General features: G+C 42.3%; 1 protein-coding gene across 3 annotated transcripts in view; it reads right to left on the bottom strand.

Moving 5' to 3' along the window:
- The window catches only part of nid2a (nidogen 2a (osteonidogen)), a 44,185-nt gene extending 36,116 nt beyond the window's left edge, over positions 1-8,069 (bottom strand). The window contains exons 1-3 of one of the 3 annotated variants that reach the window (XM_034297505.1): positions 7,741-8,069; positions 6,559-6,861; positions 363-604 (exon numbers count right to left, since the gene is read on the bottom strand). In XM_034297505.1, coding sequence (XP_034153396.1) covers positions 363-604; positions 6,559-6,861; positions 7,741-7,944 — 749 coding nt within the window. In that variant the 5' untranslated portion in view covers positions 7,945-8,069. The remainder of the gene's footprint in view (positions 1-362; positions 605-6,558; positions 6,862-7,740) is intronic. The other 2 variants (XM_034297504.1, XM_034297503.1) reach the window with 2 other exon arrangements.
- Between the last annotated feature and the right edge of the window lie 12,528 nt (positions 8,070-20,597).

Genomic DNA, 20,597 nt, shown 5'->3' with positions numbered 1-20,597 from the left:
GAAAAGGTTTAGAATTGTTTCTGTCACATTTAGTCTGACATATTTATCTTTAAACACAATTGCTTTACCAACAGCCAAATCACAGATCAATATAGCAAAGCTAATTTAGCTATTATGGTAAGTTGCACTGAAAAGGTTTCTGATACCATGTTGATTAGATGGTGCAAAGTAATAGGGCAAAGTCTGGGCAGGACTTCTTCAGCTTAGTAGAAACATCACGGCTCACTATAATGAACTACGTTATTAACATCTTCAATAATGACGAGGGATGTCCTAAAATTAACACTGTACACTGTCATTCACAAACTGGCCACAGCCATCTTAAAAAAATAAAATCTAATGGGATTCTGCAGGGTACTTACTGATAGAGGTTTTTCAGACTCTGCTCATTGTTGGTAACACTGTAGTAGGGTCCCTCCACCCGAGAAAAGATCAAGAAGGCCACTTCCCCCCTGCTGAAGCCAACCCTGGCAGGCAGTTCAATCTCCACATTGTAAGATTCTTTAGGGCGTGTCCCAAAGAACTGCAGCCCATCCTCAGGGTAGAGGAAGATGGCATAGGAATTGTTCTCATCGTAGGCCACCACCGCCTGGAATGTGTTCAACTACAGAAGCAGGATGTAGCGTAAGTTCACTGTTCAGACAAAGCCCAATTCGTTTGTCAATTTGCATTTTACACTCTGTACGTCCACAGTTTAGTTGGAATTGATTTGAATGGGATTTACATTAAGTTTGAAAACCAGTTACACTTCGAGTGCCTAACTAATCCATCTGTGACTTACATTAAAAGTTTACATATTATGTCTCATTTAACGAAGACAGTTTAAGTGAAAGACTGTTTGCATTGTCAGCGTTCTATCCAAAGTGCAAATACTCAATACACAAATAACCCTTCAACTGGTGCCCTCACAGTATTTAGAGTGGGGAACCAAAAAGCCCCACTTGCTGAAGGAGAGCCACATGAATGCAAACAAAGCTTCAGTCGAACTTGTAACCGTTCTCTTCAAGTCGACAACAGTACAGTATACCGCCTGCTATTTTCCATTACTGGCCTTATCAGCGCCCAGGGAACACACAGTCATCCTTCTGACATTTTAACACTCACTTCAAATGTTTAAACTTCTCACCACTCCCCCCACACCCTCCTACACTAAAATGCTGACCTGAATGTCAGCCCTTAGCTCCAAATGGTACAGGCAAGTCGCCACTTTAACAAGCTCTGGTGTTGCACCAATTGTGGCACCCCAGACCCCCGCACACCCCATCCCACCAAGGTCTTTATGGAGTATTTTTATAGGCTGTCCTCTTCCCCCTTTCCGCAGATTTTCACACCCTTTTTAAAGGTCTTGCACACCACTAAAAGGCTTGAAAAGACCATGATTAAACGTGTTGCAGGCCTGCGAGGGGACCTTCTTTTGATCTCTCGTCTGGTGCAATTTGTACTTATTACAAGCCACGTAGTTTTTCGAGCTGTTTCATTAAAGCGTTTGGGAAGTGTGGGAACACAACAGCTTCAGGAGAGCGGCAGAGTTGGGAGGTTGCATCTTAGACCATTTGAAGAAGAGCAGACGACTCCTCGATGGCCACACACAGAGTCCACAGGTCCAGACTGATGCAGTGTGGGAGTGAGAGCTAAATGGGAGATCGAGGACCATATCTCACCCGAAATGGTCTTTGAGAAGAGAAACAGAGATACCCCTGACAAACATCTCTCCCTTCCCACACTCTAGACCTCATCCCCCTGATCTTCCTTCTCTTGCAATCCAAGCAGCAATCCTGGAGCCATCACCTTCATCTCCAACATTACAGTCACAACCCCCTACTCCTCCACCCTCAATAGAGCACTCTGGGCCCCACAAACAGCTGGCCTAGAGATAATGAAGAGAGAGATGCTATTGTTTTTAGCAAATACATTTTCAGTTTGCCTTTTTTATCAATTATCTTATTTCATATTTCTCACTTTTCAAGTTTTGGCTTTGTAAACATGCCAATGATCCCCATGCCAATAAAGCCCTTTAAATGTAAATTGTATTGGGGGGGGGGGGCAACAAGACAGACAAGAGACAGACAAGAGCCAGAAAATAACCTCATGTTTACTAATTCCACAGCCCCCCTTCCCCAGCCCCCAACAACATGCTCCCCCTCCCCTCGCCATTCCTTCAGCCACAGAAAAGTTCCCCTAATTACAAGACCACACTGCCTTGGAGCAGTCCCAGAAACCCCGCCCTGTAAACAAGATTGTTTAAAGATGTTATTGCAAATAATTAGTCTTCTCCCACGTGTGGCTACAGGACAGCGGACAAGCTGAGACGCAGAGGAGGGGGTGGGGGGGGTTTGAGATGGAGGCAGGCAGAATGGAGATGTATGGTACCGGAGGGCACCGCCGCCAAGCCCGATGAGATGATGGCAGATGATGGGACCCAGACCCGCTCCCTCGCTGTCGAGAATCTCCTCAGAATCCTCAAGGCTCGGAACAGGCTGCTTATTTGTTCAAGTGCTAACACCTCAACAGACCTCCCAACATCCTCCAGCCCACTAACCCTGGTCAGGGAGGTGGGAAGATGAACATCTGGACCTGGGGATGGGGGTAGGTTGCAGAAGCTTGAAGAAGCTGGAGGGGTTTGTTGGGGAGTGAGGGGGTGGGTGGGTAGTCATGCTGTTCCAACAGGAGATAAAGCTGTTCCGATCTCAAAGGAAAACATTGAGGGGATCATCCAGAGGTCCCCCCCCCCCACCCCCGCCCCCCGTGAAGTCCCATCCCCTCCTCCGTCCGGCCTGCACACCCTCCCTTTGCGCTGTAGTGGAAAGTGTAGTAAATAACCGAAAGTCAGTGAAAAACAGTGTGCTTTTACTGTAGAATTTCCAACTCCTACACTAAGTCAAACTGGAGAACACACACGTGCACTTCATTAATACTGTCTATCAAATAAGTCCAAGGAGTGTGTCTTTGGCCATGTTACAGCACTGTTTGTGAAGGTGACACTTCCACCAAAAGGATCTGTTGTCTGAGTCGGTGAGGACCAGTGGCCAGTCTGGAAACACATGCACACACCCTCACACCACATGTACCCCAGCCTATCTTGGAGTCGCTGTGTGTGAGAGATTAATATACCTTTAAGACAGTCATTTTAGGAATTTGTTTTGGAATTGTTTCTTAAAAAATTCAGTAATGTTAATACGGTCATCGTTTATACGTAGAAATGTTTCAGTTTGCAGCATGCACGTTTCATACAGACAATGTGGTAGAGTCTGGGCATGAATGAAACGTGTATTGTTACAGAGTTTTTTTTTTTTTTTTCTGATATGTTTTGCATTTTGAAAGCAAACAATGAATATATCATGTTATTTTCAAGAGTCGCGCCAGTGCGTGGATGGCTCAGCTGTAGCTACAGCCTCATAGTGTGGGCTATCATTCCTTGACTTAATAACATGTATTTTATACAGCTTAGTGTTAACTTCAATACCTATCCAGCTGTGCAAGAACGAGGAACACTGATCAGCACTGGTCAGTGCAGAAACTTTTAACATGCTGTTTAGAGCCACTTTGGATAGGTTTGGCAAACGTTTTAATACAGTTGCAAACAAAGCACTGACTTAATTACTAGTAAAACAGTCTGGTCATAAATTAACCACATTTCTATGAAACTACAGTAACACACGATTTTATCTAAACATTTTAAGTTAATTATGCTTTTTGAAAGCAAACAGTGAATACATGATTTTATTGGCCAGAATGTCCCAGTGCGTGGATGACAGACCTCATAGTGTGGGCTATTATTAATTGGCTTACTGCAGCATTACCACAATGTGTTGGCTAAATAACTATGAGATACATTTGGGCTTAAATGAAGAATCTACTACAAAACAGCTTGGTGTTCAGTAATCTTTTGGAAGCAAGCAAGCAAGAGCAAACATCAATACTGCCAGTAAACAGCCAGACAGCTACAACATTTAGAGTTGTTTTATTAGAAAGTTTTCAACTTTCCCCTCCAGGGATGTCAAAAACCTAGACTGAAAAACTTCACCCCAGTGTGTGTCCTGCGCCAGGACCTCAAAGTCACAGGATTTAGAGCGTAGCGCGATAACAGTTCCACCGCCGCAATACTGCTCCGTTCATTGTAAGCAGGAGCCAACAAAATTCCATAAACATCACTAGGTCCATTAAAGGAAAGAAATCTAACCGCTTTGTTGTCGTGAATACATTTGCATACCTTTCATGTGTAAAAAAAATACTTAAAATTCCTCTGTTTGGGTGTAGTATGAATGGGACATAAGTCAGGAACGCTAAAAATGCAGAGACATTTTTGTTTGTTGCCAGGTTTGGAGGTAGAGTCTGCAGCTGCAGCTGAATGGACTGCCAAGGTTTGTGAGTCCATTAGACAGTGCCAAACTTATGGGACGTTTGAACACACACATAAGCCAGTTTGCCAGAAATGTCTGTTTATTTTACGGACTGCTTTCAAGTTCACTTACAACAATTAAATATAACGTGCGGACACAGTGTGGTTTAAGGGGACAAAATATGACTTAAGGGGACAAATGGTGGTTTGGGTACTAAAACCTCTAGAACATGACCCAAACTCTCGAGAAACAAAGCAGTAAGGTCTGTCATCAACAAGCTGCATGTTTTAGGTTATTCTCTGTATCTGGTGTCTGGGGGGACAGAAAGGAACTCATGTTCCCCGGTATTTGGAGATTTCCAGAAGGGGGGGGGTGTGTTTCTGGGGAGGACCCTTGTTAGAGGCAAGAGCAGGGGTGTAGCCTGAACTAATAAATAACAAAAGACAATATTTTCAATGTGCTGTTGCAGCTGTGTGTTTTCTGTGTGTTTCGGTCTGACAGAAAAGCCTATTCATTCCCGGGCATTAGAAAAGTGAGGTGACACTGAATAATTTGGCTGTTTGTTTCCATTCAGTGGAAGTCTTACCATCACATGGGTACACTTCCAGATGCATACACAGACAAATTGGAAGTGAAACCATTTCAACGTGAGCCCCCCCCCCCCAACCGCCACACACACACATACTCAGTGAAAAAGACCCAAGTGACTGAACACAGTCTGCATTTCAGTGTGTACTTGCCATAAATGGGAATGGGACAGTTCTAAAAACGTCATTATCTGAGCCCCGGGTGAAAGACAGAATGTGTATGTTTCTCGAGATTTCCCAGATTCCATGAAGTAACAGCTAAAGCAATGATCTTTCCCAGAAAAGCACTGTTGTTTTGAACGGAAAGTATAGCGTCTCGAACCATACATTTTCCACAAACATTGCCCAGGGAACATCTTGATTAATTAATGTTGTGATAGATGAAATCTACATATGTTTTGGCCTGTCCAGGACCATATAGCTCAGGGTTTCCCAATCTCAGTCCTGGAGGGTTGAAAAACTTCAGATTGTTTGTTTCTATCAGCTTGTTAAATACACTCATCTGGTTTCCCAGGTCTGAATTAGTCTCTAATTAGATGGACAGGATGAAAATCAGAGTATTGGACCTCATTGTCGTAACTCATTGGACCATTGGACCATTGTCGTAACTCTGTTATAGGTTATAGAACAAGCAACCCTTAGAACTTTAAGCATAATGCCCAGGGCATGTGAGATTGAATGCATTACATTTTATACATTACCGTAAGAGGGAAAGCCCATGCGTTATGGTAATGACCGCTAGCACTAGCCGTGTCGGTCATATACTTCTTGCCTATTAGAAAGCACAAGGCTCTCCATTGAGCATGGAGCAAGGGTATGGTTTCTCCCTATAGACTTATCAGGTGTTTGTACAGTGAAACCCAACCCTACAAAGAAGCTCCCTACGGATTTAGATTGTGGCATATCTGATCTTATTCCAGGATCTTAGCAAATTCAGAGTGGAGGGGATGCTATCTGATTGAACCAAGCTGCTGATAAAAAGGCTTTTATTTATTTATTTTGTGGCCCCTATTGGCTCCAATACCATGTTGATACTTAGCCAGAAATATACAAGGTTTCAGTATATGCATTTAGATTTACATTGAGCAGACGCTCAAGTCAGTGGATGCATTTCTTTCTGTACTGCAGTAAGTTAATACCACAGAAATGTAACATTAACTCAAGTTGGATAGTCTATTGTAGTAATTATATCGCTATGCACTATACAGTACGTGTGTGTTGTGGGAGTTATACCAAGACCTGGGGGAGATTCCTTTTGAAGTAGGAGGTGAATGGAGGGTGGATGGACAGAAAAGTTGGGGCGGATGACTGATGACCCGGGGTTATGACCTCTGGCACATGACCAAAGGTCAAGAGGCAGTTTAGGGATAAGTGAAGGGTGCGGACTGACAGAGGTGGACACAAATCCAAAGGGTCGAGGGGGGTGTTACATCTACTAACTCTACAGGCTACTGACCTCAGCGACCGACAGAGAGACAGACAGACCAACAAATAGACAGGCAGTAAAGAGAATAGACCAAAAAACCATATAAAGAACAGACAGATGGAAAAACTAAGGACATTTAAGATTACAGACAGAAAGACACACAGTAAAGACAGACAGCCAGACTGAGACATACCGACAGACTCACCCTGTCAGACTGACCGGCGTCCCGCGCTATCTCCTCATAGGCAGCCACGTTCTCCCAGGTGGCGATAATGGCATGGGTTGGTGTGAAGCGGGCGTCAGGGAAGCCACGGTGAACCTCGTGTGCCACTCGGTTTAGAAGGGTGGGCGACTCTGTGACCCGGTAGTAGATGGCGCCTTTCCCCTTGCTGGTGTCGATGTCGGATAGAAATGGGGCGATTACCGGGAAGTCAGTGGGAAAGCCGTCGTCAACATACTGCTTCTCCATAGGCAGGTCCTGAGCTGAGATAATGCCATTAGTCGCAACCTGGAGAGGTCGAAACGGGGAAGAGGGAAGTTAGAAAAAATGGCTCGAGTGTTGAATTGGTCATCGGCTAAATGACATTTTTTTCATCCCAATTTCAACAAGCAACTTCATTAGATTGACATCCTTCTGAGAGACCCCTGGAGCCTAGGCACTCCTGCAAATCTGAAATAATATGTTGGGTGGATCATAACCCACTCCTTTCAGATCTTAAGAGGTGCCTTAGGGGTCCATTTGTAATTTAACAATAATTGTTCTAAAGGTGAAAGAGTCCAAACAAAAGCTCTAAAAAAAGTGTGCTATACTTGCTAATACTGGAGCTGTTTTAAGGGCAAACAGAGCAGGAGTATATAACCTTCTATCCCTTTTTTTTAAAACACACTAAAGATGATTCAAAAATGTTCAACTGTTTGAAACAATAAACATTTCGTCAGGTACTGTAAGAGAAAACAATCGGAGCTAATGTTGAATGGATGGTCACAATTGAATTAAAATGATTGATTTGGTGAATACGGATAATTATTAAATTTTAAGACCAAAGGACATTATACCATGACTATCTTCAAAATACGAGAACATTTTGAATTGAGTATGTTGAGAAATGCATTCACAGTAAAAAAAAATAAACGTTTCAGCATTGCTGTTACTGATTTGATCACTGTATTACCCTTTTTAATTTGCCTAGTTACATTTTATGTTCGCACATACCTCTAAAAAACAGTTCTAATTTTTGTAGGATTATAAAACATTTCTTTATAGACCGTACTAAGACATTGCTCTTTACATAATTCATTATCGTGCTCATTTACTAAATCTGCAAATATCAAACAAAACAAACATCGAATGGTAAGTGCACAAGGAAAATAGAAATGTAACACTTACATATAGCTCATTGAATTGCGCTTCATAGAAATAGAGAGGTCTCTTTAACGCGAGTACTTTAGATGTCTCGTCGTCACCATTCTGAAGAATAAAATCGCCGTTCGGTGTCCCATAAGGAAATATATCTTTCCTCTGAATGGCAGTTACAAGATGGACAGTCCACGACAACTGAAGTAGAAATATCGTTAATATTCCCCGCGCCATTATAAATGTTTTAAAAGCTACTCATTGACCTAGCAGCTGTTAAGAGGGAATCACCCGCCAGCTCTTGCAGGGAGATAAGAAGCTGATACGTTCTATTGGAATTTAAATCCGCATAAATTTCTACCTCTGACCCAAACTCTACCGAAGTTAAGCGGGAGGGATTTAGAAGTTTACGGACTGTTGATTGGTTCCGCTTGTTTTGACTGGCAAGATACTGCACACCATCTGGTTTCAATTGAGAAAGAAAACAAGACTTTTAATCCAAACGACTTCGTAACACTTTATCCACATAAATGAATGAGAACATTGAATACAGATTTTTTTAGGGAAGACAAAAAAATATATTTCTGAACTTTAGTTAGAATCATGTAATTCATATACATTATCTCCCTTGGTAACTCCCGTTGAGCGACATTATAGACTACATACTGTATTTTATTAAATAATATAAGGATAGCATATGTAAATGTAGCCGATAATATACATATTATTGTATAAATATGTTATTATTTAAGGGTGAACAAGCTAAAGGAAAAGACCAGGCTTATAATGCCAATATAGGTTGCTCAAACAAGATAAATGTTATGTAGGCTACAGGGCCAGTTACATATTTAGTGGAAAAAATACAGGGAACTAATGTTGTTAGATTCTGCGTGCATTTATGACTTCCAGAAATAAATTCATGTATGAGATTGATTTCATATGTGGGGAATGTTATTTTGGAGCAGAATATGACACGGGCTGTATGAAAAGCAAAATACTTAACTGAAACCCGGCTTCCTTGACAGGATGATCATTTTTCATTAGGGAACTGAAAACTTAAAGCTACCAGGTGCCACCCTGTGGTTGTGGATGCAACTACTATAAAAGTTCCAGAAAACATCACACGGTGGCGTGATTGCCACATTTTTCGAACGTAATTTCGTGATTCCACGAGAGACTGTGAAGAGAGCGTTCATTAACCTGCGTTATGTTGTGGAAATTTCTTTAATAATGTATTCTAACTGATTAAACGACTGAGCATGTTAGAATGTACAAAGAGAACTTTGTCTCTGTGTTCCTTACTCCGAGTGTCGATACATTGGAATTACCATCACAGTTAGCTCTGTAGCAATCGTGAGTGTGCTAAAACCAAACAGCACTCATTACCATCTGTAAAGTAATCCAGAGGCGTGAAAAAGTATTTCCTGGGATTAGAGGAAGAATCTGGACATTTGGAATAATATTATTTAATTTAAAGAGTAGAGAAGGAGCAAGCAAAATTATGATCACCCACGTTTTGTACTGAATTGTAAATTGATTGAGAAATTATAAATATATTCCGTTGCTATCTTTTTAATCTGACAGGTATTTCAGAGCCATCTTCTACCTCCCATTCTTTATTGTTGTAGTCTGAACAAGAGCTTTATCTGGTAACTAACATGGTGCTGTCAATTGAAAAAGTAATGTGGTAATTGAATTATTGAGGTGTCGGTGTGAGATTGTTTTAGTTGCTTCCCAACCACAAAATGCATTTTCTTCTGATTCTCTTCATATGTGGAGCAGGACCAAACTTCATACATCACTCAATTATTCTCTACAACACACACTGAGCAAGACATGGTCAGACCAGGTCAGACATCAGTAGCTACACGAAGTATCTCTCAGAAAAGTCTACCACTTAACCTTGAGAACGTAGTGCGACAATTGCGATTTTCTCCTATTTTCACTATTAACATATGTATCTCTTTCACAAATCAGGCCACAAGTCTCCATCTAGATAGAACTAATGTAATGTACAAGCCCAATCCCGAAAAAGTTGGAATGCTGTGTAAAATGTAAAGAAAAACAGAATTAAATTATTTTAAACCCTATATTCAATAGAAAACAGTTCAAAGACAACATATCAAATGTTGAAACTGAGAAATGTTATTGTTTCTTGAAAAATATATGCCCACTTTTAATTCAAAAAAGTTGGGACACCAGCAACCGAAGACTGGAAAAGTTGTGTATTGGGTTCACCACTGTGAAAGACTGTGCAACAATATAAGAATAAACATTTATCAATGAGAATTTCAAGGAGTTTGGGGATCTCATCATCTACAGTACATAATATCGTTAGAAGGTTCAGAAAATCCGAAGAAATCTCTGTACGCAAGGGACAAGGACGAAAGTCAGTTCTGCATTAAAAACAGACACAATTCTGTAGTGGAAATCATTGCATGGGCTCAGTAACACATCCAAAAACTGTTGTCTGTGAACACAGTATATTGCTGCATCCACAAATGCAAGTTAAAACTCTATCACGTTTAAATTATTTTGGGGAATAATGGATGCTGAGTCCTCCAGACTAAAGAGGAGAAGGACCATCCGGCTGGTTATCAGCGCACAGTTCAACATTTCAGAATTTCAGCATGCAACACAGTTTAAAGATAAGTCGATAATATTTTGCATGTATATATACAGTGGATATAAAAAGTCTACACACCCCTGTTAAAATGCCAGCAACAATGACCCAAAGCACATATCCAAATCCACAAAAGCAGCCTTGACCAGAGCCCAGACCTGAATCCAATTGAACATCTGTTGGGTGATCTGAAGAAGGCTGTGCACAAAAGATGTCCTCGCAATCTGACAGATATGGAGTGCTTTTGCAAAGAAGTGTGGGCAAATATTGCCACGTCAAGATGTGCCAAAAATACTTTAATAAAATCAAAAGGTCCTTCAACAAGTATTAGTTTAAGGGTGTGCCCACTTATGCAACCAGGTTATTGTGAGTTTTTTATTTTTCCCCCTCAAACATTTCAGGTTGTTTTTTGATTGAATTGTTCACGTTATAGGTCACATTAAATGTGGAAAAAGTTCTGACATGATTTATCTTTGTCTCATTCTTTTTACATCACAATTACCTGGCATTTTAACAGGGGTGTGTATAGTTTTTATATCCACTGTATATATACATGCAAACATTGCAAAATACATTACTTTTTTTTTTAGACAGTGAAATAGAAACACAGACAATTATCACATACATTTTTTTAAGTTAAGTTAATGTATTCACATGCATATTTGTTCATTCACTGTATCATGGATGATGACAATAACACAAGACCATGAAACAGCCACAGTAAAAATACATTTTATTTTTAAAAAGAGCTTTTTATTTTTATTGAATATTTAACTACATTATATACTATGAGACCCCAAATAATGGGGAGTAACAGTGGGCTAATAAATCTGGGAAACTACATTAATATTATAGTGAGGTGGATAATGTCAAGTTGTGTGCAGCGCCATTTCACATCAGTGTTGGGTGTAGTTCCCCTAACAATCCATTGGAAGGCAGAAGAGTGAAGTTTAATGAAAACAACACCACACCTAGAATGCCATTTGTAGTGTAAATGACATATTTCGGACATAATGTTTTTATGTAATCCAGTTTAATTACTAGTCCAGCCGTGTGTGTTTGGTGTGAGTGTGTGTGGCTTAACAGATATAGACTGCTGAGAAACATGTCTAATAAAAGTTATGGAAGTTTAATAATTAACTGAGGGCTGCTCTCCTTATGCACTCAGGTAATTACAAAAAAAGTAAATAATTTCCCATTAATTCTTGAAGATAATTAACAAATTCCATATGACCTCAGTGTATCTGTTGTACGCCAGCATAACCCAAACAAATGTCTGAGCTTGTTTAAGTCCACTCTTTGTGAACAATGTAAACATGTTTTCATATTTACATTGTAACCATGGTTAAAGTTGGGCGGTAATATAATCTGAGTAAGGTTGTCATTTGTATAAGACCATGTTTGAAGTTGAATGAACATGTTTAAATTACTCCAAATAATCCTCACACATTTTGCAGTGAGGGAAGTGTAATATTTGCGCATTGTTATTCAAGCAGATTACCTATGTTATGTGAAGCACGACTTGCAAGAACACAATTATTTAGACGATTAACTTCCTGTTGCAACCTGGTCTGGATTACATAAACTATTATATATAAATCTATGGCACCCGATTTTGTATGACATTTTGTATGACAAGTTTGATAACACTGGATTCCAGTGGACAAGTAATGGTCTTACCAAGGTAACTACAATATGTAATAAATGTATTTTAAGGTTTGGGTTAAGGTTATGGATCACAGCACTGGGTTTAAGGTTTTGGTTAAGGATAGGGATCACAGCATTGGGGGTAAGGTTTGGGTTAAGGTTATGGATCACAGCACTGGGGTTAAGGTTTGGGTTAAGGTTAGGGATTACAGCACTGGTGTTAAGGTTTGGATTACGGTTAGAAAAAAAATTACTGGTAACATAGGGACCTAGGTAACACTTGCCTACCCTAACTGCATATCCCTATTTGGAGCAGTGGGTACTGCACCCATTTGCAAGGCTGAAAGTCGCTATTCTTTTTCTTGATTATTACCTTAATGCTACTTCACCTAATATAATAAATCTTACAAATTCGGCCGACTAACATTTTCGTATAATAGTTAACATATTCCAATGAGACCAGGTTGCCCACAAACAAAAACTAAAAATGGTGTTGTTTCCCCACAAATATAGTGAGGTTGTGAGTTGTGTGTCCACTGAAGCACATTTGATTCGGTTTGGGTTTTAATCATGCTGCTCATTTAACCAGGAACTCAAAACCTTAATCCTAATGCTTCGGAGCGACCACACTCTCCAGTCCTCTACATACGCCACTTCAAGGAGTACCTAGAGTGTGATGAGGCAGCCATATTCAATTATTTGAATGCTGCTCTCAAAATGATGCACATAATATCAAGGCAGTGACTTTACCGCTGTGTCATTCAGAGCAATAGCAACATCCATTTTACAGTTCCATTACAACTGATATTTCTTATTGTGGCGCTTTGGATATAATGCTGGCTCCCCCTGATTATATTCTAAAGGACATTTAGGGAGGGAAAGTATTTGCCAGACCGTGTAAGCAGAGCCGGCTAAGAAGAGCGAATGTCTCTTACTAACTGAGTGAGTGATTGAGTGAGTGGCCGACTGACAGACTGAATGACTGACTACCCATTGTTAAATAGCTATAGGTCCTGAGTTCGTATCTACTTGCAGGCAAAGCAAACTATGCATGATTATTCTGTATAGATGAAAACTTTGCTGGCCAAAACCTCCAGTGACTACATTATAGTAAGCCTGAAAGGCAACAGTTTACGTCTATTGTGTTTCTGGTTGATTTTCGAAATACGCATCCGTGCATGCGTTTTGGGTCAGGATAGGAAAATATATTTGCTTGCTACAACATAGGCTACAGTAGTTACATTACAGTGAGCCTTAACTAAAACTGTATACGGTTATATTGTGAATGTTTCTGGCATGGAAACGTTCATCTTCAGTCTCGCTAGCAATTGCTCAATTCTTATGATTATTCCAAAGAAGTTAGTAGATAGCATAGCATAGCATAGCATAGCATCATCTTCCGCTTATCCGGGGCCGGGTCGCGGGGGCAGCAGTCTAAGCAGGGATGCCCAGACTTCCCTCTCCCCAGACACTTCCTCCAGCTCTTCCGGGGGGACACCGAGGCGTTCCCAGGCCAGCCGGGAGACATAGTCCCTCCAGCGTGTCCTAGGTCTTCCCCGGGGTCTCTTCCCGGTGGGACGGGACCGGAACACCTTCCCAGGAAGGCGTTCCGGAGTCATCCGAAACAGATGCCCAAGCCACCTCAGCTGACCCCTCTCGATGTGTAGGAGCAGCGGCTCTACTCTGAGCTCCTCCCGGGTGACCGAGCTTCTCACCCTATCTCTAAGGGATCGCCCAGCCACCCTGCGGAGAAAGCTCATTTCGGCCGCCTGTATCCGGGATCTTGTCCTTTCAGTCATGACCCAAAGCTCATGACCATAGGTGAGAGTAGGAACGTAGATTGACCGGTAAATCGAGAGCTTCGCCTTGCGGCTCAGCTCTTTCTTCACCACGACAGACCGATACATCGACTGCATTACTGCAGAAGCTGCACCGATCCGTCTGTCAATCTCCCGTTCCATCCTTCCCTCACTCGTGAACAGGACCCCTAGATACTTAAACTCCTCCACTTGAGGCAGGCACTCTCCACCAACCTGAAGTGGGCAAGCCACCCTTTTCCGACTGAGGACCATGGCCTCGGATTTGGAGGTACTGATTTTCATCCCCACCGCTTCACACTCGGCTGCAAACCGTCCAAGTGCATGCTGAAGGTCCTGGCTTGAAGGGGCCAACACGACAACATCATCCGCAAAGAGCAGAGACGAAATCGTGTGGTCCCCAAACCTGACACCCTCCGGCCCCTGGCTGCGCCTAGAAATTCTGTCCATAAAAATTACGAACAGAACCGGTGACAAAGGGCAGCCCTGCCGGAGTCCAACATGTAATAGGCTTAGTAGATACCAGTAAGCCTATTACTGGCTAATAAGCTGTTCAAACAGCCAGTGGCAAAAGCTAACAGTTCATAGACGCTATTTGTGGTGGAGGTAAACTTAATAAGAAACATTAGTCAGTTTAACAGAATGCTCAATAGTGTTCAGCCACTGGTGAAATGTGTAATGCTGTGGCGTTATGGTTAAAGACAGTGCCTCTCACTTGGAATGCTCAAGTTCAAATCTATTGTGAACAACAACATACATTTATTTTATTTCCACGATTCTCTCGTCGTTTCACTTGGTGAAAAAGATAGTTATCGTCACCTTTCTTGATAGTTATTGTATCAATGTCATTCATGAATGAAAGAAAAAAGTATGTTGTTATGCCATGAAAGAAAAAGATATGTACTTATGCTATGAAATAGCTTTTGCAGACTCGCTAGCAATTGCTCAATTCCTATGACTATTCCAGTAAGTTAGTAGATACTGGTAAAGCTTATTACTGGCTAACAAGCTTTTCAAACGGCCAGTGGCAAAAGCTAACATTTCAAAGACGCTATTTGTGGTGGATGTAAACTTAGTAAGTAACATTATTCAGTTTAACTGTATCAATATCATTCACGAATGGCCAATTAGCTGTTAAAACGGCCAGTGGCAAAAGAGGATTTGTTAATGAACACAAGAGGCTAAACTGACACCCATCAAACCTAGAGCTGTGTGGTATAGTGGTTGGCGATGCAGTCTTTCATCTGGGCAACCCGGGTTTGAATCTCAAGAGGGCAACACTTTCTATTGTGTTTTGGCTGAACTAGGCTTGCCTGGTTACTTGTTTTTACAAGTAATGTTTTCTAGCTTTCTATAACAATGGTTTTTTTTCTCAAAACCTAGCTTATGTGCATAAGACAGAAAAAATAAGTAATGTTCAGTAAACCACAGTGAAACCCCAAGACAAAACAATAGTGCCTGTTTGTTTCTGACCCTTTCCTTGAGTTTTGGGCCTGAAGAAGTTTCCAGAATACAGAAATACACATCTGTAAGTTTAGCTACAAGACATGTTGGAAAGAACATGTACAGAAGGTTTCTTTTTGGCTGTTATAATAACATAAACTGCTAAAAAAAATTATGGAACACGTAATAATCACAGTATAACTCCAAGTCAGGTGTTTTATCAAACTTCAGGGATGATCAATCTGTCCAATTAGGAAGAATAAGCGATTGTGAATCAATTTCACCTGTTTTGGTACAAATGAATGTGACAACAGGTGCACTGGAGAGACAACAGCAAGACAACCCCCAAAAAGGAAATGGTTTTGCAGGTGGTAGCCACAGACCATTGCTCTCTCCTTACCCTTCCTGACTGATTCTTCTCTAGTTTTGCTAGTGTCCTTGTCGCTACTGGTAGCATGAGGTGGTACCTGCAGCCCATTCAGGTTACACAGGTAGTCCAGCTCCATTAGAAGGTTTAGCACATCTATACATGTCATTGCAAAAAGGTTTTCTGTGTCTCCCAGTACAGTCTCATGAGCATGGAGGAGATTCCAGGAGAGAGGCCATTACACGAGGAGAGCTGAACATGGGCGTAGAAGGGCATCAACCCAGCAGCAGGACCGGTATCTGCTCCTTTATGTGAGGAAGAACAGGAAGAGCCCTACATAATGACCTCCAGTGGGCTACTGGTGTGCATGTTTCTGACCAAACTGTCAGAAACAGACTCCATGAGGGTGGTATGAGAGCCTGATGTCCTCTAGTGGGACCTGTGCTCACAGCCCAGCACCTTGCAGATTGATTGACATTCGCCAGAGAACACCAGAAGTGTCAGGTCCGCCACTGGCACCCCGTTCTCTTAACACATGAGAGCAGGTTCCCCCTAAGCACATGGGACAGACATGAAAGAGCCTGAAGGTGCCGTGGTGAATGTTTTGGTGCCTGTAACATCATCCAGCATGTCCGGTTTGGCTGTGGGCCAGTGATGGTCTGGCGAGGCATTTCCTTGGAGGGTTGCACAGACCTCCACGTGTTAGCCAACAGTACCCTGACTGCTGTTAGGTACTGGGATGAGATCCTCAGACCTTATGCTGGTGCAGTGGGCCCAAGTTGGAACTGCCTGTGATTTCAATTGTTTACTTAGATTTTCGGTGTAAGTTTGAATCCAGCCCTCAATTGGTTGGTGATTTTGGTTTCCGCTGACCGTTGTCACGTCATACTGTTCTCAACAAATTACACAATGTACAATAAAGATTTTGATCTTCAATATATTTAGGTAATCGAAACCCAGTGTGTGTCTTAAGTTCTCTCTTAATTTTTTGGAACAGTGTATATTTTGTTGTTAAGAATATTAAGAACATTTGTATCTAATAAAGCTGTTGTATAAATGTTGGTTTTATGTTTCCATTAAAGGGTTTTCTATGGCATTTCTGGTAATCCAAATCAGATAACAATATATCACTTATATGACAAATTTTCTCTTTTTTGTTCTGACAATAACTTGTATCATTTCCCATGCTAAGTGCCTTGAAATCCAATCAAAGTGAAATGGATGAGTATAAATGCCTCAAATGCTTTCTGAATCAATACTAGCAGTAGTGTTAAATGTCAATCTAACCGTTTCTCTGACACAATCAATTAGAAATGGGAGCCACTGCTGTAGATCCGGTCATTCATGATTGATCACATAAAGGTCTTTCAGAATATTTATTTTCAACTGCATAATTTTAAGTCAGACATCCTGTTAACATTAGGGAAGGCATCTCCCATTCTACAGTGGTCAAAAGGATAGTGCAATAACAATGTGTGCATTAGCCACACAGAGGTCTATCGCCAATATGGAAGAGACATGCTGTTCTGACCAGTGTCTTCCAATGACACAACACTGCAACTCATATCAACCAGGACAGTAATCAGCTACTGTTCAAGATGTAACAAAGTACAACCGCAGAGAGAAAGCATTACCCTTTTAGATGGCCACTGTCTGGATCACACTGCCATCGGAGTCCATGACAATACCATCAACCTACCCCCAATACCCAATAATAACAGCAAAAACACAGTTAAACATGGTGGTCATAGTGGGATGTTTTGAAAATGCTTTTCTGGCTCAAGACTTAGACATGTCAAAAGGGCTTCACCACTGACAAGTCATCTTGGCCTCTGGCTGAATCTCAGTCATGCAGCAAGACAATTTTTTTAAATAAAACCTCTACACCAGAACGGTTTAAAAGGAACAAATTAAGTTATGTTAAGGTCTATTTGTCCCGGTTGGAAGACAGTACCCGAGGTGCAGAGAGGTTGAGAGCAAACATTCCTTTAATAGTTTATTTTCAAAACAACAGAAAGGAGCGGTAGCAACCGAGAACATAAATGCAGAAGGCACAAGCTGTCACCGTAGCCCTGGGTGGGGGTCTGGGTGACCAGCAGACAGGGGGCACAGGCCAGAGGAAACAGCGGGCAGGAACAGGAGACTTGGCTGGAAGTCACCTCTGCTGTCCACAGGTCAGGAAATTCAGCCTCCAGTCGCTCTGCCCAGATCCTCTTGTGGCGCTCCAGGGATTCCTCCTCCTCTACCGTCCTCTGGCCAGTTGTTGCTCCCTTGCTAGGGTGCCTCAGGTCCAGCTACGCCCTCCACCACCTCGCCTCATCTCTCTGGTGGCAACAGATCCTCCAGTGTTGGAGGCGGGAACGTCTCTCCTTACTCCTTCTCTGCCGTACCCTGGTCTTCCTGACCCCAGGGCTGCAGGGGGTCCTCGTTAAGCCTCCATGAGTGTGGCAGTAGGAGCACTGTGTCGTCCTCCTCTGACTCCTCCAGGTATTCCTGCTCCCAAAGCTGCAGGGGCTCTTTAATGAGCCCCCACAAGTGTGGCAGCAGCGCCTCTAGTTCTTGCCCCCCGACAGAACCCATAGCCCCCACCCCCAAAAAACTGTATGGTATACAACCAGGAGGTATACAGTGGTTTTCTGTGCTAGTTGCTGGGCCTGCCTCTGGAATCACCGACATGGTTGCCGCCCAGGACTGGATCCTGGCCTGGATCCAGCGTGCGACCACGGAGGTATTCCTCAGGGACTAGCTCATAACCTCTGAGGGGTTCCTCCATTGTCCAGCTCTGCGTGGTCCTGGTTTGGTGGATTATTCTTGGCATGTTCCATTTGTTCTCGGAAGTCGGTATTTCTGAGTTCCAAGTTGGACGTTTCAACTGGAACACACCCTCAAGTCGGAATTCCAACTCAGAAGGTCTGAAGAAGCCCCGCTAGCCCTGAGTTTGTAATCCAAGATGGCAGCACCTTGTATCAACAGTAAAACGGACATTATATGTATGCCATTTAGCAGACTAGATGATAAGATTATAAATGATATAGGAAAATGACGTTTATAGAGGCTTGGGCACCTCTGTGTGCCTGAGCCATCTTTGGAGGGGAATGATCGGCAGGCATTTTCTACTGTTGGCCCGGAAAAACTGAAAACTTTGTTCATCTGCGATTCCATTACCCGCAGTATTAGACTAAAGAATCAGCCGGCGATGGTACACTGTTTATCGGGGGGCAGAGCCACCGACGTAGCCGCAAATCTAGGGTTGGTGCAAGCAAAGTCAAAACTGGCAAGTATAGAGAGTGCAGAGATATTGTTATTCACGTTGGCAACAACAACGTTAGGATGAAACAGTCAGAGGTTACGAAGCAGAACATAGCATCAGTGTGTAAACTAGCTAGAAAGATGTGTCGCAGTAATTGTCTCTGAACCTCCCTGACCAGGTGTCAATGGGGACACTTGAATCTTTTTATTCCATATCACTCGACACATTCACTAAATTTGTAATGAGTTCTAAACCCACAAATTGTCAGCTAGACCCGATTCCAACAAAATTACTTAAGGAGCTATTTCCTGTGCTAGGTCAGCCAATGCTGAACATAATAAATTGCTCCCTTTCCTCCGGATGTGTACCAAACTCACTAAGAATAGTGGAAATTAAGCCTGGATCCAGACATATCAAACAATTTTAGGCCAATATTGAACCTAGGGTTTCTCTCAAAAATCTTAGAAAAATGTGTTTCCCAGCAACTGAAAGGCTTGGTTCTGGGCCCATTATTGTTCTCACTATATACACTCACCTAAAGGATTATTAGGAACACCTGTTCAATTTCTCATTAATGCAATTATCTAATCAACCAATCACATGGCAGTTGCTTCAATGCATTTAGGGGTGTGGTCCTGGTCAAGACAATATCCTGAACTCCAAACTGAATGTCGGAATGGGAAAGAAAGGTGATTTAAGCAATTCTGAGCGTGGCATGGTTGTTGGTGCCAGACGGGCCGGTCTGAGTATTTCACAATCTGCTCAGTTACTGGGATTGTCACGCACAACCATTTCTAGGGTTTACAAAGAATGGTGTGAAAAGGGAAAAACATCCAGTATGGCAGTCCTGTGGGCGAAAATGCCTTGTTGATGCTAGAGGTCAGAAGAGAATGGGCTGACTGATTCAAGCTGATAGAAGAGCAACTTTGACTGAAATAACCATTCGTTACAACCGAGGTATGCAGCAAAGCATTTGTGAAGCCACAACACGCACAACCTTGAGGTGGATGGGCTACAACAACAGAAGACCCCACCGGGTACCACTCATCTCCACTACAAATAGGAAAAAGAGGCTACAATTGGCATGAGCTCACCAAAATTGGACACTTGAAGACTGGAAGAATGTTGCCTGGATCTGATGAGTCTCGATTTCTGTTGAGACATTCAGATGGTAGAGTCAGAATTTGGCGTAAACAGAATGAGAACATGGATCCATCATGCCTTGTTACCACTGTGCAGGCTGGTGGTGGTGGTGTAATGGTGTGGGGGATGTTTTCGTGGCACACTTTAGGCCCCTTAGTGCCAATTGGGCATTGTTTAAATGCCACGGCCTACCTGAGCATTGTTTCTGACCATGTCCATCCCTTTATGACCACCATGTACCCATCCTCTGATGGCTACTTCCAGCAGGATAATGCACCATGTCACAAAACTTGAATCATTTCAAATTGGTTTCTTGAACATGACAATGAGTTCACTGTACTGAAATGGCCCACACAGTCACCAGATCTCAACCCAATAGAGCATCTTTGGGATGTGGTGGAACGGGAGCTTCGTGCCCTGGATGGGCATCCCACAAATCTCCATCAACTGCAAGATGCTATCCTATCAATATGGGCCAACATTTCTAAAGAATGCTTTCAGCACCTTGTTGAATCAATGCCACGTAGAATTAAGGCAGTTCTGAAGGCGAAAGTGGGTCAAACACAGTATTAGAATGGTGTTCCTAATAATCCTTTAGGT

This window comes from Esox lucius, chromosome 15 (genome assembly GCF_011004845.1).
Source record: "Esox lucius isolate fEsoLuc1 chromosome 15, fEsoLuc1.pri, whole genome shotgun sequence".
Taxonomy (NCBI): domain Eukaryota; kingdom Metazoa; phylum Chordata; class Actinopteri; order Esociformes; family Esocidae; genus Esox; species Esox lucius.
Note: the sequence above shows the minus strand (reverse complement) of the source record. Positions and strands in the feature narration are given on the sequence as shown.